Below are 27,500 nucleotides of genomic sequence, written 5' to 3'. Positions count from 1 at the left end.
GTTTACTTGAGTTTCTGTCACACTTATGGTCTATTTGGATCCCTGTATAAACTCGCTTAATTAATATATTTGACACCCGGCCCGTAGCCCACATTTCAAACTGTGGTCCATGGTTTCTACCTGGTCAGTAAGGATTCAGTAGGTGTTTTTCCTAGTTCGTATATAGTGGTGAGAGCACTCGCCTCCCACCAATGTGGCCTGGGTTCGATTCCCATACGCGGGTTGAGTTTGTTGGTTCTCTACTCTGCACCGAGAGGCTTTCTCCGGGTGCTCCGGTTTTCTCCTTTCCTCAAAACCCACTTTTGATTTGATGTGCCTTGATTTGTTGATTTTAGTGTCCCCAATTAGTGCTCCAGCGCGGCTAGAGGACAAATAAATAACGTTCCTTTCCTTTCTGCGTTTTATACTGACGAAACACGGCACTCATCCGCAAACTTGTTGACTAAGATAGCTTTTTTAAGTCTAGTCGACTTAAGATTTATCAGTTCGTGTAGAGGCGATGAGCGCCACATTGGCCATCCATATCTATTTCGTTTTGCTCCCTGCAGCCCAAGTAGATTTTAAAACACGACCTACTCTTTCTGGATGCTGGTCAACCACTTCCACCAGGAGAAAAACATATGACCATAGGTGCTTTTCACCTTTTTTTGCAGCTCAACGGATTATCACATCAAATGAAGTCAACAAAGAATGGTTTGATGATCTTTATCACAACAGCGGCACTATTTTTGAAGTCCAATGGCACAGAAGTGCCACGCCGCGTGTCACGCTGTCGTGAAATTCGGGTAGCCGTCCTTTTTATCCCTCCTCTCACCAAGGAATCATCCAATGACATGCTGACCGGCATAATCGGAGATTTCTTCCAAAAAATCATTACAAAATGTTTTAGGTTTAACGATAAAGACTTGGACTCCACATGCTTCCAACACACAGTGTTTGACGACGCGCGAGATTTCCAAGCATCAATTCTAAACAACCGCACAGATATTGCGTTTCCCATATCGGCACGAATGAAGAAAGTCTTGTCCGATCAGACGAACGATGTAAAACTGATCTTTCACGAATTGATGGAAATCCCGGGATACTATCTCATCATGGACACTGAGCACATCAACGGAAAGGTGAATGATATCGCAATGAGCCGCCTGGTGGAAAATACTTGGCCCATCATGGTGTTTACCATTCTATTAGCTGGCATCTCAGGGATGTGCGTATGGATTTTGGTAAGTCTTTCTGTTAGCACATTTAGTTGCAGTATTTAAAAAATTCTTTACATATGGAAATACATATCATATACCAGCAAATAAAATTTTTTATCGTTTAGGAAACGTTCTTCAACGAAGAGGAATTTCCTCGTTCTTTCACAAGAGGCACTTACGAAGGCTTTTGGTGGGCGTTCGTTTCCATGACAACTGTCGGGTGAGTAGTGTTGGATTAAGTGGTGACGATGTTAGAACATTTAACAATAGCTTCATTAATTAATTTTAGCGTCGGCTACACACCATTTGGGGTATGTACATTACTCATGTGTGGAGGCACGAAGACCCGTCGCTCTTGTTCCCAGTCTCCGGCGGCTCTGGTGGACGGGAAAGGAAAACAAGAAGTACAGGAACGATGTTGTTGCTATGGAAACAGCAATTTCGGAGCGATTGGGTTACTTGCAGAGGCACAGACTGACCCAAATAATAAGTGAAGTGTATCAAAGTGCATCGAGCTTGAGACTTAAACCATTGTGACTTGAATTTCAGGTATGGTGACAAGACCCCAAAGTTTGTTTTTGGTCGCTTATTCGGCGTCATTTGGATCTTGTTTGGTCTGATAGTCATAGCCGTATTTACTGCAACTGCGACAAGCTCCCTCAGTATTTCAGCCACCGACCTGGCAGTCGTGGGAGGGCGAAAGGTACGCTATCGTATAATCCAATCTCTTTTGGTAGGTGTGTCGAATTCGGTGCCTAAAGCACACAAGCGTTCATGACGCAAGGGCATAATTATAATGTTTAACATGACGGAATTTCCTCCGTTTTGGAATTAATCCTGGTGAGTTAAAGTTAGGTCTACTCAAAGTTCTTACTGAAAAATGGGCTCCATTTCCAGTCTTAAAGGAAAAATGCAAACCAATTATTCATTTGAGACTCCGCGGCATTTGAAGATATAACGACGAGTCGAGAATGCGAGATTCTCTCAGGAAACGACCTCGGAACAGACTAAAGAAATTAAATAAACGGCATCCGATCTAGATAAAGTCAAACCGATTTTCAAGTAAGATACCACAGTAATAATTATCGTTCTAGTGAATAACAAGTATTCTCTTTGGATAAGTTAAGGGCTCAATTTTTTTTTTCGTTCAGATTGGAGTATTGGTCAATACATCAGCGGAGTTACAGGCGAGACAAAGAGGAGCTAAGGTGAACGGTAAGGACCTTTAAAAGGAGGTGTGATGAAGAAATGGACGACTGAACACTTCGATTTTTGATTTGGTTGGCAATTGGTTGGTAGCAACAAGTGTACTTGATGCTACTAGTGATCGTGTTTTCCCTAGATCGTGTAGTCCCTAGACTGCACCTCGGTTGTTGTCCACATCTATGTTAATAGTGGAGCTCTGCGCGCCATAGGGGCGCGAGCGGAGCACCATTGGTAATGAAATATGGTAACCCATCTGTGCGAGAAAATGTGATTTTGGTCACCGTTCGACCGTACATCCACCCCTTCATGTATGCCAATTGCGACCATATCGCGGGCTCAAGTAATCAACACTTGACTTGTGCCCAACATGGCGGCCATACTCCAGCTTGTTTACAGCGTAAATCTCCATGTTATGGTCAATTGACACCTGTCAAAACAAGGTATCCGCTGACCACATTCAAGTGACCATATACCGGGGTCAAGTTTTTGAAGTTGACCTCTGACCAGGTACTTGGTTTCGATTGGATCGCAGGCTCAAGCCAGGTAAATTTATTGTAAGGATTGAAGGCGCGCTCCGATTGGCTCCAAATATCCTTTGCTGGAATTCATGACGCACTATTGATAAATATTCTCACCACCCTATTCTGACCATTTAGACCATTGTTAGTCCTTAGGGACCGTAATTAACCTATCTAAGTCATGTTTCTCAAGTTTATTCCCTCTTTTCGCTAAGTTTCCCTAGCACTGTCGGTAAAAAGCGTTTCCAACCGTCCTCCCCTTCGGCGACGTTTACCTTCGTTGCTTGGATTCACAACTCCGAGTATCCCGGGCAACCTTTTTCCCCATATCTTATCCGTAGTTCAGCATTGAGTGGCTGTTGCGGCAATGAACATGTATAACTATTCACCTCCGAGCAACCTGCGTAGGATTTGCGCCAGACCTGTAATCGTTGCAGGAAGGGTTTACTCATTGCACGAGTCAAGTTCGAGTCACGAGACAAGTGCGAGTCACGAGTCAAGTTCGAGCAGTTGACAATTATAGATTACAGCGCTGTGCTACTGCACTACCACAAGTACGCAATGCTTGCCTATATTTTATCTCCTTCTCCGCGGGCCTTTAAACAAAAAAATTACTTCAAGCATTTGGGATGTATCTTGTGTTCCTTGGGATTACGTGTGAGTAGTGTCACGATATTGAACGCCTCTGCACATTAGCTGTTTATACACTTCCTGTATGGTACTAGACTCGAGGTGCGCGAATCCCATCCCTATCTCGGTGTGCAGCTCTCTAAAGACCTCAAATGGAACCATCACGTGATCTTCATTACAAAGAAGGCAACGCGCACTCTTAACCTTATCAGACGTAACTTGCACAGCTGCTCAAAAGAAGTCAAAGCCTGCGCTTATCTTTCACTAGTTCGACCTACGTTATCACATTCCAGTGTGTGGGACCCGTACACCCAAAAAAACATCTCAGCTTGAAATGGATCAGAGACGTGCTGCTCGCTTTGTATTCAAGAACTATTCGCGTCATGTCAGTGTTACTGCCCTAGTTAAGGGACTTGGCTGGTCTGAACTATCCAGCGCCAAAAAGCGCGACCGCCTATGTATTATGTTTAAAATAGTTAACCTAATTCCTATTAATTTCAACGACCACTTAAGCTGTTGTAAAACTGTAACCCGACGTAATCATCCTCAAAAGCTTAACATTCTTGCTCCCCGCACAGATACTTATAAATTCTCTTTTTTTTCCAAGAACCATACCTGAATGGAATACTCTGCCTGCCTTTGTGGCAAGCACCTCATCTGTCAATGCCTTTAGGCCCCTTATTTTTTTTTTTTCTTCTTATTTATTCATATTTTTTTCATACCTTGGTGTAAAGGAACATAGCATTTTCCAAGTAATTACACTGAAACTGAAACTGAAAGACATTATTTTGGAAGCAGAGAAAGCTTCAAGGTAAAAATGACAGCAACAATAACAACAAAAACAACAAACAAACGAAAAACAAAAACTAAAACCAAATTTGGAATCTGACTTGAACTCGACTCGCGACTCGCACTAGACTTGTGCAACAAATGAGTTAAAATCATCTTTTTGTGCTATAGTATCTCACCGTTTTAGCATATACTAATTAACAACTATTCACCGAAGTAGAGGTGTCTAGTGATGGATATTTACCGAGCCGTGAAGCGGCTAGTTGAGTGTCAGGTGTATTTGGCCCAGGGTTACTAATACGCGATTTACATGATGGCGTCATTTACCACGAAGACCAGAATGCTTTGAGTTGCTCCTATTGTCAGGCAAATTTCAACAATAGCCCTTTTCACGGTTAGTTTTTCTCATTTGCATTAGAATGTAACCTAACGTGAATGCGAGGTAATTTCGGGTTAAAACTACAAAATAGCCCGAAATTGCCTCACATACATGCTACATTATATTGTAATGCAAATGAGAAAACCTAACCGTGAAAAGGACTGTTTCTTTGTTCCCAGAAGAGAAGAAAAATCTGAATAACAAGCATTTTGACAACGCATTCTGGTCTCGGGAGTGAAACGCCATCATTGCAAATCGCCTATTAAGGACACTGTACAAAATGAAATCAAATCAATTCATACCAAAGGTCGTTTTTTTTTAGGATAGAGGAAAACCGGAGTGCTGGGGAAAAAACTTCTCCGAGCAGAGAACACGCGACGCCAAGCCTGGAAACAATCTCGTTCCCAGGGTCTCGGCTACAAGGGAGACCCTGGGAACGAGGTTGGCCTGGAAATCGAACCCAGGCCACATTGGTGAAGGACGAATACTCTCACCACTGCGCCAACCATGCTCACTTTTAACACTCAGCATGCAGATTTTTGACAACTATTCACCTCAGTGTTGGTGGCCAGCGGTGGATATTTACCAAACCGCGAGGCGGCAAGGTAAATATCTACCATTAGTATATACTAAAACAGTGGATAGCGTTGAACGCGGGCGCTGATTGGCTCGTCAAACTCCGAATATCCTGTGCTGTTTACCTCCGAGCAACTCGGGAAAAAATGGCGTCCCGATTTCCATCCGTGACAAGTGAAGAAAACGTCCAAATTAATTTTTTGTGTTGTATATTATCTCACTCAGTGTCGGTGGCTAGCGTTGGATATTTAGCCACCTCCACTTCGGTGAATAGTTGTTAACTAGCCACCGACAGAGGTGAATAGTTGTTTTAGTATATGTTAAAACAGTTATATAATACAGCACAAAAAGATGATTTTAAACTCATTTGATCCTGCCAAGATTACAACATTTTCGGGCGCAAATTCCGCGCGAATTGCCCAGAAGTGAATAGTAAGGATATCCGGAGTTTGATTAATAATGATTAGTTTGATTAGCAAAAACTAAAATTTGATATAGGGATGCTGTGTTGGATGTAGTTGTGAAACGCGTTATCAATAACACACCATTTTCCCACTCTCTTTAAGTTTTCACGACAGTTGACAAAGTTTTCTCTAAACTGAAGGAGAATAAGATTGATGGAGTTTTTATGGAAAGGTACAGAGCGGCATACTACCTTAGCGAGGCTCTTAACGACTCCACCCTCAAAGTCTTCGGAAGTTACGACCACGAAGTAGTTTACGACGTAGCTGTTCGGGACTCCCCATCCGCCAAAAGTCAAATGGGCAAAGGGTCTTGTTTTGAACGAGAATTGGAAAGATTCGATGTGGACGATATCCTGTTGGACTATCTTAAGCCCGTGGATGTAAGGCGAAAATGATTTCTTCTTTAAAATTATTGCATGTCAGAAACCTCAATGGAAATGTTTTCTTAAAACCTTAATTACTTAGGCTCAGATTTCAGCCGTTGGTGTCTCGTTGCGCCCGCGCTACTCCAATAGCGCGGGGGGAAACTACCCCACCTAAGTAGCTACTACTAGGTGTAGCTACAACTAAGGTGTACAACTGAACCAAAGTAACTACTACTAGGGTGTAGTAGTAGCGCCCCTCATTGTCAATAAGGGAATCTTTGCTGACGTCGTTGTTCAAATTTTGTTTCATTTTTATACCAGCCATCATACCATTTGCAAATTGATTTCGAAAGGTAAAAGATTTTAAGCCCTTCAGCTTTGATTACAAGCCAGTTATTAGTCTCAACATACATCTTCAGAAGTAACCGTAGCTAAAATTTTTGGAGTATATGACAGTAATTTGAGTAGTTTGTGATCTTCAGCCATCCTTAAATGCGAAAAGCTGTATCTTTATTAATTAATTAATTAATTAATTAATTAATTACACGTTTTTTTGTGTGTATTAGGTATATGCATTTACAGTGTATATTTTTTCTCTTTTGTTTTCATTGTTTCTTGTATATAAGAAACGAACGTTACTTAAGGGTCAAGTCGTTCTAGCGCTGAAGCACTAATTGGGGACACCTTAAACTGAAATTAACAATTAACACAAATCAAGTCAAATGTTCGTTTTTGGTTTTCGGTGCAGAGTGGAGAACCAACAAATTCAACCCACATATGACGTCGAGTCTGGGAAACGAATCCGGGCCACATTGGTGGGAGGCGAGTGTTCTCACCACTGCGCCATCCCTGCAACCCTCTGTGAGATATCTTGTATTACCTCCTTTTGTCATTATCAATATTACGTCACAAGCTACTCAAATTACTGTTATAAGTTTCAACAATTGCAGCTACGGCTACTTCTCTAAATACGCAAACGCACTATAAAAGGCGCGGTGCCTAAAGCATAGGAAAATGATCTATCCTTCAACCGTGGACGCAACCGAGCTGTGATAAAATCCCTCTATGGCAAAGTGTCCGTATATGTCATAGCATCGTTATCTGTCGTTCTTTCTTTTAATCCCCAGTCTTTGGGCTTCCGTCTCTGTGTTGCTGTTTGATATCACCAACTTGGATAATTAATCAGTTGCGCTTGACTGAATTCGAACAAAAGCAGCGCGAGAACCGACCCTTTAATAGTGCGTCAATAGTGTTTAAGATGCATGCTGAGTATCCACGACTCAGTTATTAGTCATCAATAGTTGATAAATTCTTGGGTGGCAAAAGCGCGAATAATCAAATACATTTCATGCAAAATTTCGAATTTTCATAGCATTATTGCTCAGAGATTATCTGGTATATCGGGTTCAAGTTTCCAGTGAAAGCTCATTATCCAATGAAGCATCGAAAGCAAGGTGAACCCAGTCATCATAAACCAACACACCAAAACACCCGCCTTGTAAGTTGGCTATGCCATGCTGACGTGGCCTAACAGGGCCGAAACAGCTGTCCATGGCTGCAAATTAACCGGGTGAAATGGTTGTGCGCACGCGTGATGTGTTGGCCACACCGGGCTGCTGTTATGGTGCGTCACCTTGCTTTCAAGTGATCCACTTTTAATAGTTTTTCCACATGCAAGACTTATGTATCTTTTTTAAACAGGTTTACGAGGGTAGTGACTTGCAGAGTTTCTTATCCGGCAAATCAAAAGGCACACAAAACTTCCTTCTGGTGACCTTAGGCATCTTCGTGGGTGTTTTATTCTCTGGCTTTATCACGGAACTTCTATACATAAAATTGTGGAAGCCAACGAGAAAGGTTCAAAGCCGAGAAGGTAAAATAAAACTTTCTTAGTCTTGTCAAGGCATCTTCAATTCTATCGCAGAGAATCTGCCGGTCAGTCAGAATACATGTCCTAATCTCATCACGCAACGCTCCTCCCTGCATGGCGTGACGACATATAAAACGGCAGCGAGGGAGACAATCGATAATCTGGATAGTTTGTCTAAAACTCCAAGGTGAAAATTCAGTGACTCAAACAAATTGAGTTCCGTGACTTGAAAGCTGCTTCAGCGATGGTCGACGCTAACGAAATCTTTGAAATTTGTGACAGTTATCGGTTGGTCTGGGAAGCGATGCAAACATTACAATTTCTCAATAAACGCAGTCCACTACCAGTGACAGTTGACAGAAACTGTGGTATCAGCTGATCTGAATGACTCGCAATATTTCCAAGTGCGCATGCTCAAAAAAAGAGAACACGTGACTCACTCGTACCCCAACCAAACGATCCGGCTGAGAGTGGAAGGATTCGGAAAGTAGCTCCTTCCGAATGAAACTCATTAAGACGTATATTTGGCATTCCCTTTTATAGGTGAGATCGACTTGAACGAAGCAAGAACCCAGTCGGACTTCACCAAAGCTATTAACTTGAAGGATGTAGAGGACAAACTGGGACAGCTTATTCGAGAAATAAGCAAGCTGCAAGAACAGTTAACAGTTATTTCATCCCAAGCAAACGGATTCTACAACACTGGACAAGACACTGCTTACATGTAGACATGACACCTAATCACAATCACTGAATTCTTCGCTGCGGATTTTGTGTGAAATCTCAAGAAAATTGCACAAAGGAGTGAGCTATTCCCCTGCAGTAGGATACCAAACAGTAGCAGTTAAACTGAAAATTAAGCTCAATAGCCCATTTCCGAGTTGCTGCATGCCTCAGTTTCAAAGCGAGTCCTGGAGCACAACCATTCAAATGGAAATGAGTTGCGAATTGTTATGCAAATCAAACTCATTTCCCTTACAATAGTTGAGCACCAAGACTCACTTCGAAACCGAGTGAAACAGCAACTCGGAAATGGCCCATTAAGCTGCTAGAACTTGAAAAAAAGGGAAAAAAAAGCCTAGCCTTCAGGCGTTTATCACTAGTGGACCCCCCCCTCTTCCCTGTTGTATTTGAAAATATTTACAACTGATAAAAATAAACTTAGTTTCTAAAGTTCATTCTCCTTCGATACTGCTACACAGTACACAAAAAGCAATAAGGCGGCACAAAAACAAGACTGGTAAGAGAAGGCAGTGTTCAAAACAAATAGGTTTACAAAAGACGGCTACTGTATAAGTTTAATGGAAACCATTTCTCGTTACAGTAATGACATAACATTTTTGCATTTGCTTGCACTTACTACTTTCATTTAGCTTTTTTTAGTAACTCATGCGACGACAGAACACGTGAATAAAGTGGGATCCGTATTTACATCTTAGTACATTCTCCGTATGTTGGAATAAACTACATACTGATATTTGGTGAAGGAGGAAAACTAGACAAAAACGAACGAAAGAAACATGTCCGATCGAGAAAAAAAAAAAAGATCTGATTCCACAATAAGCGAGAAAAGAATTGAGACTCCTACCCCCTTTTAGGAATGTTGGACAAATTTCCCTCCCCCTCCCACTAACCCTTTCATTCCGAAGATGGAAACGTTCATTCTCCCAACAATACCATAGATTTCTTCGTTGGCCGGGTAGTCACAGACCACTTTCACAAATGGCGACCACCTTCTGTCTTAATGTTAATTAGACCTACTGCCCTCATTTTGAAACAAAGCTCCTTTTGAAATTTGCTCGGCGTAGAGAGGCTTTATTAGCATAAGGTCACACCTCTCAAGTTGATAATTATCTTCATTCATTTATTCACTCACGCATTCTTTGTATCAGAAATAGGGAATCCGACAATATAACTTTGCGCTTTCTAAGCATTTCAGGACGATCAATCTTGTTAACGCCGTGAATTAAGAGCGAAGAATCCGATAACTGGATTGTTACGGACGGATTTGAATGAAAGAGAGTGAGAGATAGTGAAAAATTCACTGCTGTACGCACGCGTTGTCGTAAAAACCCCAAAACTGAATAATAATAATAAAATCATTGGTTAACACGCATTTTTGCACATTTTTTCAGCTGTTCTCTGCATAACAGCCACGTGAAATCACACAATTTAAGGTTTTGACGACAACACAAGCATATATGTATAAATATGATAAAACGAAAATAATTCACTTACCCGTGCGTTACGGGACGTGCTGAGTCAGCTATCATATGACACTTGCGTGACCCAAGCTGACTCGGCAGATTCCTGATGAAGGCCGTGTGATATTGCCGAAACGTCGATTGTTCGTCTACAATTTTCCAGTAAGTGAATTATTTTCGTTTTATCATACTCTCAACTGGATGACTGATACAATTCATTGTCATATATATATATATAAAGTGTGAAACTTGATTTTCGTAAAACAGTGCTCAATATACATAGAAGTAGAGCGTAGTATATATGGACATGAGTGGGCGACCACGAAACAGGCTTGTAGGGATGAACTTGTAGTTTATTTGTCTTTTTCTTCCATATATATATATATATATAAATGAAGAATATATATATATATATATATATATATAAATGCGAACCTTAATTCTCTATTTCTACTCTGAAATCGCTTACGATAGCGCAAAGTCATATTTTGACGCGACGTTTCCGTCGCCGTCGCAGATCTTAAACACAAAACAACAATTTCATTGGTTAAAAGAGGAAAAATAATCATGCTGCACGTGCAGTGCTGGAATATGTAGATGTAGAGGTAGAAAGCTTGTCATTTTAAGTTTGCGTGATCCACGGTAACTAGGAATGGAATGTTAATCTCAAGTATTCCGGCAGTGGAAGCCTTTTCTTAAAAACTGATTGCGGACTAAAAGACGCTACTGTATATAAAATGAAAATCCTTACCTGTAAAATTTTGCGAGTTTCGATGAAGCTGTTTTGTGCGTCATCAGAGAGTCAACATGAGTTTATGAAGAAAAATGAGGTAAGGAGTCAGCTACATTATGAACGCTTTATGACCATCAAACCGAATTTTTCCTTGTTTGACTTACCGAAAAATGGTTTTGGGGTACTTTTTTCCACAAACTTGTTATGTAGAAGACAACTGAACGAGAACAAAAATTCCACATATACAGCAAACGCAAAAATGCCTACTTTCATAAAGAAACAGCAAACGCGAAAAATGGCGGGAAAATTATGGTCACGTGGTCAATTTTGCGCTTCACGTTTCACGTTTCACGTTAACGTGATGCTACATCTCTCTAAAAGAGCGACTTTCATGCGACCTTGAAAACTAAACGTAAAAACAGAAGAAAACAAAATTGCAGAACAATTTATAGGCTTATCGATCAATCGCTCTCTGGCAGTGCCATTGTCGCAGCCGTCATCGTTTCTTAAATTCCTTTCTATTTATCCAACGCGTTCAAGTAAGGCATGTGAGGGTGACAAGAGTTTCACTCAGTTTTCATGAAGAGGTCAATAACTGTCCGTTGATTTGTAGTGATCATCGTCTATGGTGGAATAGATGTGTCCTTCATTACTTAGAAACTCCAGCGTACTTCTAAAAACATAAAGAAAATAAAAAGAGAGTTAAAGAGAAATGATATTCATCTAAAAGAGAACTTGTGTTACATTAAAGGCCCACATTCAACCGACAGGAATTGGCCAGTTTCGTACTCTAATGGTTGGACTGGATCTAGCATGAAATGGAGGCTAATGCGGGCAAATTAATTTGTATTTGAAAAGTTGCCCGCATTAGCCTTCATTTCATGCTAGATCCAGTCCAGCCGTGAGAATTCGAAAATGGTCTATTGCGTGCCGTGGAACAATTTGCATATATGAAAATCCCGCCAAAGATGAAATTCATGCAATGAGATCGCTACGATAAGCAATGCGAATTTCCATAACAAAAACAAACCGTCGAAAAGCCTGTCGGTTGGAGGTGGGCCTTTGTAAGGGCATCTCTCGAAGTTAATTAACACTGTTTAAAGGTGGAAATCCGACAGACAAAGAAGGTCCCAAGGCTGTTAGCGCGCTTCTCAAAGGAAAAAGGAAAGTCCAGAGTCCTTGTCACAGAAGGAATGAAAGAGACCTCGTTTTTAGCTGTTTTTTAATATAACACCATTTACTTTAAAAATTGCAACCATCTCAGATATCCAATTACTCTGAATATAGCCATTCTCCCACAGGGTTCAGCTTACCTGATTTGTGCATCAGACACACCTCTTAGCTTCTGTCTGATATCGCCAAAAGCCATTCCTTCCTCTTGTTGACAGCTTGTGATCATACTTTGAATCTGGAAAGAAATTTGATATGCAACAGACGACTTAAGTGATGGTAGTAGGCAGTGAGTACAGCCATTTTTTTTTCTGTTTCAGTTATTTGCTTAAAGACTTGCCTTCATGGTATCTGTTGACAAAAATCAATGAGCAACAATATTGAAATTGCTTTTGGTTTGTTCTGCTTTTTGTTTTTGTTTTTGTTTGGTGCCCTTTTAATCAAGTGCTACACATATACAGTATTAATTTATACATTTTTTCATAGAGTTTTCCTGCATCTGTGTGGGAAATTAATTTCCAAAGTTGAAACCACTAGCCATCAAGGCACATCAAGCAGGACAGCACAAAGCACAAAAGATATTTTCTAGTTTCAAACCTGTTGTTGAATTCCTGTTAGTCCTGCATGTGTCCCTGCTGAGTTTCCTCCAAATCCTTGATTCATCCTATTTGGTGTTTGACCCTGAAATCCATACTTTCCTGGTGTGGTGCCTTGTTGCATTGAAAGTGACATATCAGACATTTCAGGCAGCTGAAGTTTTGTAAAATAAACAATTTTTATCAAAGACAATTTTATTTTAACTGGTGACAGATAAATGAACACATTATTGAACACCAAGTGATTAATTAAAATGCAAATTAACCTTGCTTAAAGCCAAATGAGAATGAACGACGTCAAGCATGTGATAAGTAATCTCATTGAAGTCTGTCACAGGAGAGAGACCGAAGGCAATTAAACTGCGGCTGTTTTCCTTGAAGGACTTTAGGTGACCAAAAACACGCACATAGGTATTTTCCCTGTGAAAGTACATGCAAACATTTGGTGATGTGATAAATACAAGTCGTGAAGGTGACAGCATAATTAATTCCAGCTGGGATCAAATTTACAAGAAAGTGAGGATAAATGAAGTAAGGCACCCATTTGGGCTACTTGTTCAGAAATTTGGTTGCCCGTGCTTGCATTTCTTTTAAGAGCTAAGTAGCTACAAGTAGAGTGATGTACCGTAATTAACTCACCCACGTAGAGTGATTACTCAGAAAAAGTATATCAAAAATGGAAGACAGTAAGCGTCCTTAATATTAACTGAACGTGGCACCATCTGTTCTGATAAATGTATTCAGAAGCATTCAATGAGTCATTCAAATGATGAGACGATTAAAGAATGGAATTAATAAAAAAAAAAACTGCTGCTGCACTGCATGGATGCCATGGTAAACATAATTATGACTAAAATTAAATTCAGATTTATAATATTACTTAATAATGTACATGTAGTATCTAATGTACCTGCATGATGACCTTCTATCTTTCTCAGCATCACTTTCCTACAGTGGATTACAAAAAATTAATCTGTTAACTAATTAATGCTGTTGACCTCAGTGTGAAGGGACTGGTAGCACAGTAGGAAACAACCCAGATCCTGGGTGTAAGGTCAGGAGTTAGATACCTGACACCAGACTGGGGGAATTACTTCTAGGAAGGCCAACAGGCGGCTCTATGCCTTGAGAAATCTTAGGAAGTATGGTGTCCATCCAGATGATACAAGCGTTGATTTACAATGTACTTTACTGTCCACTTGTTTGGTCTGTACTGGAATATAGACCTCTTTCATAATGGCAGCCAAATAAAATATTCTTTCGTTTTAATGCTAATAAGCCCTACTAGCCTCGCTACAACGAGCAAATTTTAAAAGCATATTTGTTTCAAAATGAGGGCAGGAGGTCTAATTAACATAAATACAAAAGAATATAAAATAGGTCGCCATTTATGAAAGTGGTGTATGAAGCTGTCGTCTTTGCTAATATTCCCAAATTTGTTGCTAACAAAATTGAAAAAATTCAGAAGCGTACTCTTTCCATCATCTTGCTGTTTATTTCTTACGAACTTGCGTTGGCTGCTGAGGCAGGGATTGAGACTTTTTAAAGCCATGGCATGAGGATGCATGTATTAATCATTTAAGAGGTACATACATGTACATCCCCAGGAAATCCTACCTTTCTCTTACATTTGTAATTTGCAGTAGAACTGTTAAAACTTCGTTGGCTTATTGCATGCGATCAAACTGTAAAACCATCACTCTGCCAACCAATACATATTTCTGTGCTAAATTTGTAACCGTTAAACATGCTACTGTTTACTTGTACATATAAGTGTTAAAATAATTACTATAATAACATTTATTGTTACTGACTGCTACCTGCAATTCAGCTTTGCTGCAAAAGGTGACAATAAACAAGTCAGTCTGTCTATCTAATATCTGAAGGAAGCCTCATACCTCATTATCTATCCATTTTCTCACAATAATATCCTCTGAGGTCATGTCATTGATGTTATACATGATATTGGTTGCAGACTCCTGCGCATCTCGAATAACACCAACTATTGTTACCTGTTGATGGAAAATTTAAACTTAAGCAAAACAGTTTCTCCTGAAAAGATAATTATCATTCTTTCCTAAAGCAAAAAGGTTTTTCTCTGTCCAGAGCAAAACATTTGCCCTGGCCTGGAAGAATTTCCCTGAATCTTTCACCTTTTCCAAAATAAAAAACGAATAAAATAATAATAATAATAATAATAACATTAATAATAACAATAATAATAATAATAATAATAATAATAATAATTTAATAATAATAATAACAATATATTTTCAAGAACCTTTTCCAAAAGTGCTAAAAGTGGGACAAGCTACAAGAGCTGCAAAAAGGTTGAGACACTGACTCAAAAATTCACCTTATCTCCTTCCTAAAACCCCTCTTCCAGTCCAATTAAAAGAAAAGTCCCAATGCCACTCTCACCCCTCCCCTCCCCCCTTTTTCAATGTTGATATCCTTCCGTTTGAATGCCAAATGGAGATGGAAACAACTTTGCTTGGGGGAGGGGGGTTAGGGTTGGGATAAGCTGACTTAAATGTCACGCATTGTACGGTTACAAACAGTGAGTGTCTCAACTCTTTTTGCAATTGCTTGTAGGTAGATAAGAATATGTTGTGCTACTTACTGTAAGTGAATGACAAAAAAGTTAAAGTGGTACTACGATAAAAAAATCACTTCCTTTTTTTCTTCAGATTTTGAAAGTTTGTTTGCTTAACACTTGCCTGGCAAAAGTTTGAGCTTTGATTTTTATCCAAAGGCCGATTACTTTGAGTTTTGGATTTTACAGCCCGCCATTACTCATCTTCAAAACTGACTGACAGGACCTTAGAGGGTTGGATCTAGGGAAATGTGACGTCACTCACTCAATAGCTTAAAATTTCAGCATGTAATCATAGTTTATTATGTGTGCAAAACACGAGTTTAAAAATCTGAAAGCCCAAAACTCCAGTGCTTCATATTAATTCAGAAGCATACAAACCCATTGCAATCTATCCAGCTCTCTCAAGATTTTAAAGTTACATTAATAATGGTGCACCATTAAGTAGGGAAATTCCCGTTAAAATAAACAAGTGTCTTTTCGAAATCAAGGCTTGAAACTTGGGTCAATTGGTATTTAGTTAACATACACTGTAGTTTTGAAATCCAAAGGACAAAATAATAATAAGATTTGATATTTTGATCATAGTACCACTTTAACTCCTTTAAGGCTAAACCCTCTTTTCAGAAACTTGTCCCACCATAATTATAGTGTACCCATAGTCACAGGAAACATACCAGTAAACAAAGCTGGCCCAAAGCTTTATTTTCAGTGAAATACAATGTATCTACACGTACCCATGAACTTTAACTTCAACTTCAACTTCATTTACACTGTTCAGATGAATTAATCTTATTTGTTAACACAATGATGATCTTACTTGTTAACAATGATGGACAAACCTGGTTTAGTTCAAGGTCTCCAAGCTTGAATGTATCTTCTGCCTGGTTATATGTTGCAGTGTGAAGCTGTTTGATTGTACATGGAATAACTGACTGCACCCGAGATGCAGATCGCTGCAGAATACGTATTAAAAGTCAAGTCAAAACATCTACATCTACACTGGAGCCAAACAAGTGGATACATCTACAATATACACCCTGTAGCTGACTTTAAAGGGCACAGATAGTGTTTGAGTGGATGTACTGTAAAGGTTGTTAACTCATTGACTCCTGAACCGGTTGGGCGTCTCGAAAACAAAGACCTTTAGAACCCAAAAACTCGTAAAAAGTAACCCAAAACCCTCAATTTGGCTAACCCTAGGTCAAAAGTTGGTTTTTTGGCCTGAAGTGTCACAGGGCCAATAATTATACATGTATACATCTGACGAGAAATGAAGATGTTTCACCACACATGGAGCGTGGTTACTCAGTTACACATAAACATGGTGGATCACCCTGCTTTCACTTTGAAACAAGTTGCAGGAAACAAAGGACTTGAACTTCACTTGAGGTAACTATAAACCAACTTTAGGCCTAGTGTTAGCCAAATTGAGGGTTTGGGGTTACTTTTTTCCAGTCTTCGGGGTCTCAGGGTCTTAGTTTTCAAGACACCCTGAACTGTGCCCCATTAATGCATAAAATCGCCTGGTATTAGACAGAGTAAAACATATCAAGTCTCACTCCTAGGAGTCAATGGGTTAAATGAAGGGAGTAAAAAGGATGTACCGTTATCAGAGTAAGGAAAACAATATTAACTTTTGGTGTGCATCTTGAAGTACTATGTACAGGTGCATACCCAAGTAATCAATCTGTGTGTTAGCAGTAACAATGGGCCCACACAAGGACTGAGAAAGCTCTGACCAGCGTGCAAATTGAACACTCAAACTCCAGGTTAGACCACCATTTCCCCACTGACTGAGCCACCAGATGGGATGGGAGAGGACCGTGCAAATTTGAGATGTCCTTTCATAGCAATAAACAAGGTTTTTTTATGTTGGCCAAGTAGCATTTATTCTAACAGACTACACTCCATTAGTTAGTTCTTCGTATCCAATCTTTTAGTGATTTGTTGACAAAACAGCAAGAGGGAGACTGTAACAATCCCCTAATAAAAATTTAATTCAAATGCTACTATTGTAAAAATGTTTGCAAAAAACAAACAAATAAGAACACACAGTGTTCTGCACTTACTTTCTTACTAATTTGCCCTTTGGGCGACCAGCTTTGCTTTTTTTTTTGCCCATGGTTGCGCACCCAAAGACCTGTTGCCCATTAAAACTCTAAGGAGGCTCATTAAAAAAGGCCAATTTTGTGTACAAATGTGTTTAAAATGGATTTGACAGACCAACGTGACTCCTGCTGTGTGTCCAGTTTTGCTTTGACAAGCATATCTTTAAGCGAATTTTCCCTTTCTATAAGAATTCAAGGGAGATTCCTTGAATGTCTCTCTGAGATTAGGCTGGTTTTGAATTAAATGCCATTTGTGCAATAGTATGTTCTTTAAGCCTTTCAAAGCTGGTTGAAATAATTTGCATGACAAAAGGTAGATTGTTCAATATGTATTTGGCAGTGCTAAAACTGGGTTCCATTGCAACAAACATTCTTTTCGTGTGGAGAAAGATGGCAGTTACGAACATGTTCACTAGCAACTAAATACAGGAATTGCACCGGGTTCGTACCATTTTGTGATTGGATGTTGGCACAGAGAGAAGGATTGTAGACATTTCACAATGATTACATGATGTAAAGTACACATTGATAGTATTCACGTCTGACTCATTTCAACCAGCGCTGATCTGCAAAATTAAGTCTAAACATTCATTTTTAGACGGTGTTATTCTAAAGATTTAAGTCTAAGCACCCATTTTTATTTGGTTAGCTTTCAATTAATGTCACTATTCCATAATTTAAACTAAGAGTAGAGTGTAACGCGACTAGATAGTGTAACGACAACAAATAAGCAAATAACAATATGGCGTAATTGAGGGGGACACAGCCCTGTGGCAGGTTTTTACGCGACTTAATAATAGGTGCAAAAACTAAAAGCCTCACTTATTCCCCCACAAACGTGGGAATAGAACAAGAGTATTGGCAGAGCCTTTGTTATCTCCCCAGCACAGCAGAGGCTGGATCGGACAAGATAAAGGCAAGGATATAAGATGGCAAGACACAAGCAATGCCAAAGCTTGGGGGAAGTCGCTACGCAGACTTAACCGACCACAAGGAGTGACCCCAGTTTATTGGCAAATAACAAACAAAAGCCCGTCTCCCGGGGAGGGAGGGTGGGAAATTTTAAAGCAAAATTGTTACAAACTGTGTACTCTCGTGCAAGCTGCCAGGATTATGCCCTGTTACAGTGTATTGAGATTTATATAGCAAGACAGTGTCTCAAAGTTCGACCAATAGGTACAGCTGTACTACGAGCTAAAGAGACGCCACGTGGCGGGCTTGTCAGCCATGAATGGGGCTAACAAATATAAGGACCAATCTAGGAAAAGCTAAGATATATCACTAGATTACTCAGCAAGATAGAAGCTAAAATACAGACATGAATAGCGTTTGTACTAACTGCTAGAATAAGGGAACATTCATTTATGAATTCAGCATTCAATATTGTTCTATTATTTATCTTACTGGATTGCGTGACGAACGAAAGCAGTCTTGCCCTCTAGGGGTGTCATGTTCCATTAACTGCGTTTTACCAGCCGGTAAAAGCGTTATATATTGTAACGGCTATCTCATTTGAATACCTTAAAATTAGCGACTATTTGCATTGCATTGTGGTCATATCTGGGAATGCTAACACGTAAGCGATCCGAGAACAAGTCCATACTCTTATTTCTTCCAAAATTGTCGTTGGAAGTCTTTTAAAACGAAATAAATCGAAGTGTAGAACTTACTTCATATAATTATGTGAAGTGAGACAATTGCAATTCCTGGAATTAGCTGCAGGCAACATGTTCCTTCTTTCAATCTGTTTGGAGATTTGCATCAATATATTTTCAACAGAAAAATAATTGACAGCAAAGAGCTGTAACTTTGTTATTTTTTTAATCAGGTTTGCAGTGACTGCGTCATATAACTAGTCTGTTCCTTCGTTGCAAATCGAATTGTTCCGCAAAATATTAGTTGAACAAAAATTCTGATTGCCCGAAGGGCAAGTCTTAGGGTTGTTTTACTTGCCCACGGATATATTTCGCTTGCCCCATGCAATAGGGCAAGCGTTAGTGTCGAACACTGACACAAACCTTTTTCTCCTGGGAATCTCCCATGGGGGAAGCAAACCCCCCTCCATCTTGCATGTAACCACCACCAAAACTGTCCATTGACTGATGTGAACAACCACAAAAGAAAAGAAAATATTGATTACTCCGTTATGATCAAAGAAAAGACTTTCAAGAGAACATGGTCATACAATGTAGATATTGACATCACTTACCTGGTATCCTCCACCAAATTGATCTAAAAAGATAAACAATGACAGATGTAAGAGACTTTGGCACAGCACTTTGTGGTATATGCCAATTAAGAACAATCATTTCCATTGTAAACCTTAACTAAAAGGTGACCTTTAGCACTTTATTAAATAACACTACCAAATGATAAATACTACCGTAGTTATTCGGTTATAAGGCGCACTCGGTTATAAGACGCACCCCAAACTTTGCAATTTAATCAAGCTAAGTTCTCAAATTGAAAATTACGCGAAAATACTCGGTTATAAAACGCACCCGAAAATTGAGAGTTATCAAAAGGATGTGATGAATTTGAGAACAATTATCCTTACACAATTGGCATGCGAACTCTTTTTGTTAACGTAAACAAAGTGAAAAAGTCACACGTTTAATGATATACGCAAACACAAAAGCTAAAAGTTGACACCTGAAAATCATAACATACAACGCATACACTTTTATTTGAACCTTCCGACGTAATAAATAGTCAGAGTTCAGACTTCAGACTTCAAGCGAAAGCGAACGGCGATAAACTCCCACCGAAAGTCATATTTAAAGGTGTTCGATAGCTGAATATAACACGCCACCAAGGATGCAACCTTCAGTGCACAAGAAAGGCTGGATGAACGAAGAAGGTATGTTTTATCTCCACACTGTTTTTTGAGAGAAGAAACTTTTCATGGGAGCGACAAACACGATTCTCGGAATTCGAAACAAGGTTCAACCGATTGTGTTGTTTTCATGGGTATCACGTTACTGAGCACGTGCTATTAAGCATGTATGCAAATTTCCGTTTGTTTACTTTTCTCTTGACATCGTTTAGTGTTCTAAAGGTCTCTAAAAGCGCTATTCTTTTTTTAAATTGACAACTAGTGTCCTTTTCTTGTGTTGTTTAAACTGCAAGTTCTTTTCAAATTGTGATCTTAAGATTTTATTGCACGAAATTACTTGGCTATAAGACGCACCCCAAATTTAGCACTAACTCGCCACCCAAAGACAGATTTTTCTTGAAAAAACCGTGCGCCTTATAACCGAATAACTACGGTATGTTCCACCCCCTTAACCTGATTTTCTTGAATAGTGTAGGAGACTTTAAAAAGGTGCTGATTAAAGTCCTACATGTACAATCTACCAGCTTATCAACTGTAGAAAGATTTCTGCAGAGTCCCAAACATTCCTTACAGAAATACCTCTTTTAGGATCACATGTACAGTGGTATTTAATTAAGGCATCCATCGACCAAGTATCAACCAATACTATCAACCGATATTCGGTCGACATGTTGGCCGTTACACGGCCATTACCCGGCCAATACATGTATATCGACGACATGTCAATTGACACTTAGCTGCTAGTGATCGACTGACAGTTAATCAATATATCGACTGAGTGTCGGTCAATAGTGTCAGTTGATATGTAGACCGACATGTTGATCGATAAGCCACCAACGTTCCAATGACATTCTACTGACACTCGGCTGTTTCCCTACCATCGCTCTTGTTATCGAGTTGTAGGTTCAATCCGGTGTCCCTTGCCTAGAAGTATTGTAAAAAAATTTGAGACTCCCCAGTTTTTTAAAAGTATCCATTTCGTCATTTGGTAATTTGCTCAACAGAGAATAAAATAATAAGATTTTGTAATTAGCTATTACAAATTATACAGCTGACACATCAAAATAAAGAAAGTTAACAAAAAACAGCATACCACCGACAGTCAATAAATAAACAGCTGGTTGAGGTGCTGACACATGACAGAACGTTGGTCTATATATCGGTCAATATGTCGACTGACGTGTTGCCTGTGACACTGGCGACATGTCCACTGAATGTCAGTTGATTCACCGACCGATACACGACTGACATGGCGAATGACAGTCTACCATGTGTTGGCCAATACTCAGTGGATATGTCGGCCAACATATCGCCCAATACTCGCCTGATGGTATCCGTTGATACTCTGCCAACAGGTGCCTTAAATACACATGATCCCTCTTTTATAGTAACTCAGTGTCATGATCACTGAAAGAGCCTAGTAGCAGGAATATTTTGGAGGATCAGTGGAGGAGGCTCTCAAGACAGTATATAAAAAATTCTGTTATACACAACTTAATCAAACAATAACAAGTAAAACAACAAGTATAATAACAAGTATTATAATATAACCATGACTTTGTCTCGAAAGGACTGGAAGGGACCAAAAATCAAGAATTTGATTTGGCATATTGTAAGCCACCTATAAACTGGCATCTCAGAAAACCTCAAAGTGACATTAAATAATGCTAAATAGTGCTGGAAGAAACAAGACAAAAGACAAGAAGGCTGACAGCAGCAGAAGGCACCCTGAAGGCTCGCTCCTTTCTCTTTAGCTTCTACAATAACTTACGGCAGGGGTGGGTGCTGCTCCAATCCCGTTGCAAGCCCAACTTGTCTCCAGTAATACTGGTACTCATTTTTTACCCACTACGAATGCATGGAAAGCTGAGTGAACTTTGGAGCGCACAAGCTGGGATTCAAACACAGAGAGCTGAGATGCCGCCTGTGAGCGATAACAACTACACCACATGGACTCGTTAAATGGAAAAACAGTTGATCTTAACAGTGAAGCAGGTAAAGAGAATATGCAAACATTGGCAAATTTGAGTCCAGCCGAGGAAGCATTGAAGGTGACATGACTGACATTTCAGGCAGCTAAAGATATGTAAAATGTACCAAAAAGAATCTTATGCAAGCATTGGCAAATTTAAGTCCAGCCAAGGACTTAATTGTTTCATTTTGTTTTGTCCTTTTGATTTCTTATTTGGCCATATAACAAACATCTGATTTACCAAGCTTGGTCGGTCTGTATGGGAGAATCTGGTCACTGGTACTGTGTTTGGTCTGCTGGCCACCTCAGCCATAATTCTCCCATCTGGCTCGGAGGTGAATAATTTATCTCTGTGTTTATCATCTCAAAGTTAACCAATCAAAACATGCAGAAGCACTGTTTACCACAATTGCTTATAATGTCGCAATCTGATTGGCTAATTTGCGACTGTCGATAAGAGTCTAGACAACGCTGCTTACGTCATGCTGTCCATGTGGCACGCAATTGTAATAGCCAACCAGGAATGCTCATTTTGGGACATTTTGACCACTGTGGTGAGGAATATCGTTGTCGGTAAGATTGCCAACAACGTTACACCACGTTCGATTTGTTAAATTGACCAATCACTGCTTGCAATGGGATACAGCACTTCAAGAATCATCAATTATTGTGATGGAGGCAAATAAACGGTAGATAGATAGATAAAAATGTAAACTGTCCCTCTATCGCATCGACACATTACAGTAAAGACCATACAGAACAACTCGATAATTTGTCACCCACGCTAAGAAAAAAGGGATGCTAAAAATCACTGAAACCCAACAAAATTCGGTCTTGCCGGTGTTGCGGTCCATCAGTCGTGATGAACAGCTAGAGTATTATAAATGGTTGCAAAATGTGTGGTCAGTAGCGTAGAGAGTGAATTATGAATAGTTCCAAAATATGCGGTCAGCTGCACGAAAATATACCTACTTGTGTCGTTCCACATATTTCCGAGTTTGCCCTTGTAATTGTCCTTTTAAAGATCAAAAAAATTTCCACAGCAAGAAAGTAGGTTTGAACGAGCTGGTTGAACGAATGATTCCCGCGCGATCCGACAGGGTCCACCGTTCATTGGATGAGAGATAATGATGTAGCAACTCGTCCCCAGAGGCCGCGATTCTTTCGGTCAGCACCGAGAATAACGAGAATGGTAGGTACTTTATATATGCAAGAATTCTCGGTGCTGACCGAAAGAATCGCGGCCTCTGGGGACGAGAATGAATGTCGCGCGGCCCATTGATTGGCGCCAAAGAGATCACGCATTTTGTTTTGGGTTAAGATGGATGGGGATATGGAAGAAACTGAATGATAAGGAAGAACTGATGATAAAGCCTCGCTAAAGGTACTACAACAAGGAACTAAAAACATTAAGATGACTTTTCCATTCCCGTTTCCGATAAACTATTCAAATTGGTTTTTTGCCGTTAAGAAATCACGTGACTAATTTCAGATGAAACTGATGAGTAAAAAGTTTAATCAGTTAACATGGATTGGAAAATACTTCCTCGTAAAACAAAAATATGCCAATTATTTTATGATCTTGGTCAAGCCTTAACTCACTGGAGTCAAGAGTTAGTACTTCGCTTATATGGTCCTGTGATGACGAGCATTTTCAAGAACCGTCACCGGTAACAACCCGAAATTTTCATCGAAGGTAACGAACAAGCGCCAGGAAAGATGCCGCCAACAAGGACATTGGCACGGTATTCAAACATCAATTACAGAGAAGTCATAAGGCTCAAGTTTCTGTGCAACAACTCGCCCAATGTGAAGGAATCCAGAATCCGGAATCCAGCAAATGTGAGGCTTTGGAATCCGGAATTCATTGTATGAAATCCAGAATCTACATATTTCATATTTTGATGGTATCCAGAATCCATTTCGGTGTAACCTCTGAGTGAGGAATCCGGAATCAATGGGCTGGGATCTGGGGTCCGTTGGCCACCTGGATTCCTTCAAATAGAGCGAAACAACAACAACAGCACGCGTTGTAATGAGAAATTTCAGCTACAGGGTCATTGCAATGGGCCATTAGGTCTTCTGCTTTTTTTCAAAGTCGAGCTCTGTGACGGATGGCGAGAATGACTTTTCGCGAATCCAGTTTTGGAATTTCGGTGTGTGTTTAGCTGGTACTTTAAAAGCATACAGATGATCGTTTTTGCAAAATCAAAAGAAGGTGAAAGGGGAAAGGGGAAAGAGAGGAAATCCCGCATACATGGCTTTTTCCATAGGTAATATGTCTCAAGTTATTTTTGGATCGACTCCCACGCTGCACACCTGTGGAAAAGGACATGTACGGGGGATGTCCTCTCTTCCCCCTCTATTTTCTCTGGGCAAAGTATAATGCATTTAAGAGGATGTTACAATACAATACATACTTAACAGGAAAAGAAAACAAACAGCGGTTACAAACATTTTCATTTTATACTTGACGTTTCGTATACATCATCAGAAGTGACGGTTAAAACTGTTACACAGAATTTTAAAAAACTAGAGCGAGGAACTGGTGACTAGTTAAAAAGTGTGATAACAAAATCGTAACTTCCGGTAGTCGATTCTTCCGGAAGAAATTAATAAAGAAAAAGCTTCTCACTACCAATGTTTTCATTGAGAGAGGATTTTAAGTCACTGATTAATAGCGTTTCTTTAATTTTACATTGCATGTCGGACTTTCCAGTTGCGAGGATTTCAAAATGGTCCCATTTGATGTTATGACCGGATGTTATGACCGGTAGAAAGAGGCGAAAGAGCAGAGGCGTGGCCGACTTGTGTAAGAGCTTTGAAATGCTCGGACTTCCTGTCATGCAATCTTCTTTTTGTTTTGCCGATGTAGAAGGAATCACAGTCCCAACAACTGGCTTTGTATACTATTTTTGATCTTTGAGAACGACTGAAACGATCTTTGAAGGGAAAAAAAAGACTTAACCCTGCAAGTATTTTGAAAAATAACCCTAAGATTGACAGCCATAAAACTTACTAATACAAGATTTAACACGTCGAGTAAGAGCTTCACTTTGAAAGCCCAAAAAAGGCAAGACAAGAATGATATCTTTCTTAGGAACAGTGGTGGCAGGTTCAGCAGACCTGTTCTTTTGTCTGTTCAAAACATCATTAATGTTATAACAAAGAACGCCTCTTGGGTAACCATTTTGAAGGAGAGTGTTCTTGAGATCGAAGAGAGTCGACTGTAACAAGGAAGAACTCGAGCAGATGCGTAAGCAGCGATAGGTGAGGGTGCGGATTAAATTTATTTTATACTTTCTAGGAGTGAAAGAGTCCCACTTGGTGTAGAGGCCAGTGAAAGTTGTTTTGCGATGTGCTGAAAATGTTTGTAACTGCTGTTTGTTTTCTTTTCCTGTTGAAATTGGAATGACCAAAGGACAAAAATACATACTTAATTGACCGCTCTCCATAGGGGCTTTTCAGGGCCAATGAAACACAACGAAACGACAGAACAGAACAACAACAACTGTTAAGAATCCCAACTGGCCGGAGGCAAACCAGTTGGCTATTTACAAGTGCAGCTGAGAAGTTGAACCAGGGACTACCAGGATCAAATTCAACGAGTGGTCAGAGCAGGTCTTGAACCCGGGATCTCCGGATCTCAAGGCAAGCGCCCTAACCATTGGGCCAATCTTTTCTTCAAACTGAAGAAAGTGATTTAATTACTCAGTACTGTAATAAGCAATTCAACTCCTTTTTTACGTTACGATGTTCTCTCATTGCTGAAATTCTTTAGTTCGAAAATGCGTCTCCACGTCTCCAAGTTTCAAGATCCCGAGCTCCCCATGTCCCCATGTCCCTGAGTCCCTGAGTCCCCACGTCCCCACGGCTCCGAGTCCCCTGTCCCCAAGTCCCCGTCCCACTTTTCGACACAGCCGAATTAGATCACAAAATTGTAACAAATTAAGAAATTTTAGAATTGGCTCTGAATGTGATACAGGTTCTGAAAATAATTCATAATTTAGCAAGATGGTGACTGGCATGAAATAAGCGTGAATGACGAGCTGTCTTGATGATCATGAATCTGTCTTCAGTTGATAATCTTGATTGTTCGCTTGAATGTTAAACATTTCCGTATGAATGTTGAACATGGATCTGGACATTGAACAAAAAAAAAACGGTTTGAATTATGAATTTCTCCGCAAATAAACAATTGCCACGAAACCGGTTGGCCATGTCCGCCACATTGAATATCCCGCAGGAAAAACCCTGGGAACGAGTCGGAATAAACCGTCAACATTCCATGCAACATGTGCAGTTTCATGATGACAAAATTGTTCTTTCCAGGCCATTCTTACTGTCATCGCATCTTTGGATGGAGAAAAGGGCCAAAGGTTGCATTGTTAAAGCCCAATAGACACTGCTCATTTATTTCAGCGTTTTCAGGAGAAATCAAGTCCAGTGAAGACCTCCAAAAAGGCAGTGGTAATGTACAGATACTACATCTGAATTCGTCAGGTTCAGATATGAGATCATGGACCGGCATTGCATCCAGAACGTTCCTCAGAGCATATAGATCCAAAAATCGTCATCATGTCATTAAAGAGGTCAATCTTTGGGATAAGAATCTTTTACAGTACGATTTATCGCACGTAGCAAGTAAAATGAGAATGGTAACTGGTGACGCCGACCAAACCGACAAGCTTACCTTTGAACCAGTGGAACAAATGATCAAAACTTTGTTTTCTGCACATAAGCTCGTAGTTTCAAGTCCAATGTGGAATTACAGTATTCCTTATGTCTTGAAACAGTACATCGATTGTGTTGTGCAACCGGGCTTGACATTTAGGGAAACTCCCGATGGCCCAGAAGGTCTCTTTACTGGAAGAAGCTTAATGTTGATAACCTCGTCTGGGGGTGACTACTCTACCGGGCAAATGAAAGCATTGGATTATCAAGTGCCTTACTTAAAAGATATATTTGGTTTAATTGGCTTTACGGATATCAGGCATATTTATATCAAGAACACAGCGCACACAAAAAAAGACGAATTGATGCGATATGTTCAAACAAGTTGCCTTGATGAGGCTGGCAGGTTTTAATGTACATTTCGAAATTGTGTTAAATGTGTGAAATCTGGATTGATGTTATAAAATCTTAAGTCCATGTTAAGTGTCATGTGAGAAGAAGAAAAGAACTATTTCTTCACTTTTCATAATACTGTGGAATCTCACCTTCAAAGCGAATGACCTGAATGACCAAACTGTCTATTGGCTCCTTGTAAACAAATCAAGATTCAAG

General features: G+C 39.8%; 3 protein-coding genes across 3 annotated transcripts in view; 2 read left to right on the top strand and 1 right to left on the bottom strand.

The window, feature by feature from the left end:
* The window catches only part of LOC138047265 (uncharacterized), a 12,096-nt gene extending 2,669 nt beyond the window's left edge, over positions 1–9,427 (top strand). The window contains exons 2-8 of the mRNA XM_068894026.1: positions 654–1,223; positions 1,325–1,419; positions 1,749–1,902; positions 2,351–2,414; positions 5,864–6,141; positions 7,828–7,999; positions 8,540–9,427. Coding sequence (XP_068750127.1) covers positions 675–1,223; positions 1,325–1,419; positions 1,749–1,902; positions 2,351–2,414; positions 5,864–6,141; positions 7,828–7,999; positions 8,540–8,724 — 1,497 coding nt within the window. The 5' untranslated portion in view covers positions 654–674 and the 3' untranslated portion in view covers positions 8,725–9,427. The remainder of the gene's footprint in view (positions 1–653; positions 1,224–1,324; positions 1,420–1,748; positions 1,903–2,350; positions 2,415–5,863; positions 6,142–7,827; positions 8,000–8,539) is intronic.
* On the bottom strand, positions 9,277–23,336 carry LOC138047267 (replication protein A 32 kDa subunit-A-like). The gene is made up of 11 exons (XM_068894029.1): positions 23,187–23,336; positions 19,616–19,638; positions 19,425–19,505; positions 16,138–16,251; positions 14,598–14,711; positions 13,610–13,647; positions 12,966–13,119; positions 12,701–12,853; positions 12,247–12,341; positions 10,966–11,606; positions 9,277–10,397 (listed from the first exon to the last, which is right to left on the bottom strand). The coding sequence occupies exons 1-10, from the start codon at positions 23,200–23,202 to the stop codon at positions 11,522–11,524; spliced, it is 873 nt and encodes a 290-aa protein (XP_068750130.1). The 5' UTR covers positions 23,203–23,336; the 3' UTR covers positions 9,277–10,397; positions 10,966–11,521.
* A 3,136-nt stretch (positions 23,337–26,472) lies between these two features.
* Positions 26,473–27,500, top strand: part of LOC138047230 (FMN-dependent NADH:quinone oxidoreductase-like) — a 1,232-nt gene continuing 204 nt past the window's right edge. Inside the window, exon 1 of the mRNA XM_068893981.1 lies at positions 26,473–27,500. This exon is cut by the window's right edge and continues 204 nt beyond it. Within this exon, the coding sequence (XP_068750082.1) occupies positions 26,510–27,301 (792 nt within the window). The 5' untranslated portion in view covers positions 26,473–26,509 and the 3' untranslated portion in view covers positions 27,302–27,500.

The sequence above is a fragment of the Montipora capricornis genome, chromosome 4 (assembly GCF_036669925.1).
Source record: "Montipora capricornis isolate CH-2021 chromosome 4, ASM3666992v2, whole genome shotgun sequence".
Lineage (NCBI taxonomy): Eukaryota > Metazoa > Cnidaria > Anthozoa > Scleractinia > Acroporidae > Montipora > Montipora capricornis.
The sequence above is the reverse complement of the archived record's forward strand: the minus strand, read 5'-3'. Positions and strand labels throughout refer to the sequence as shown.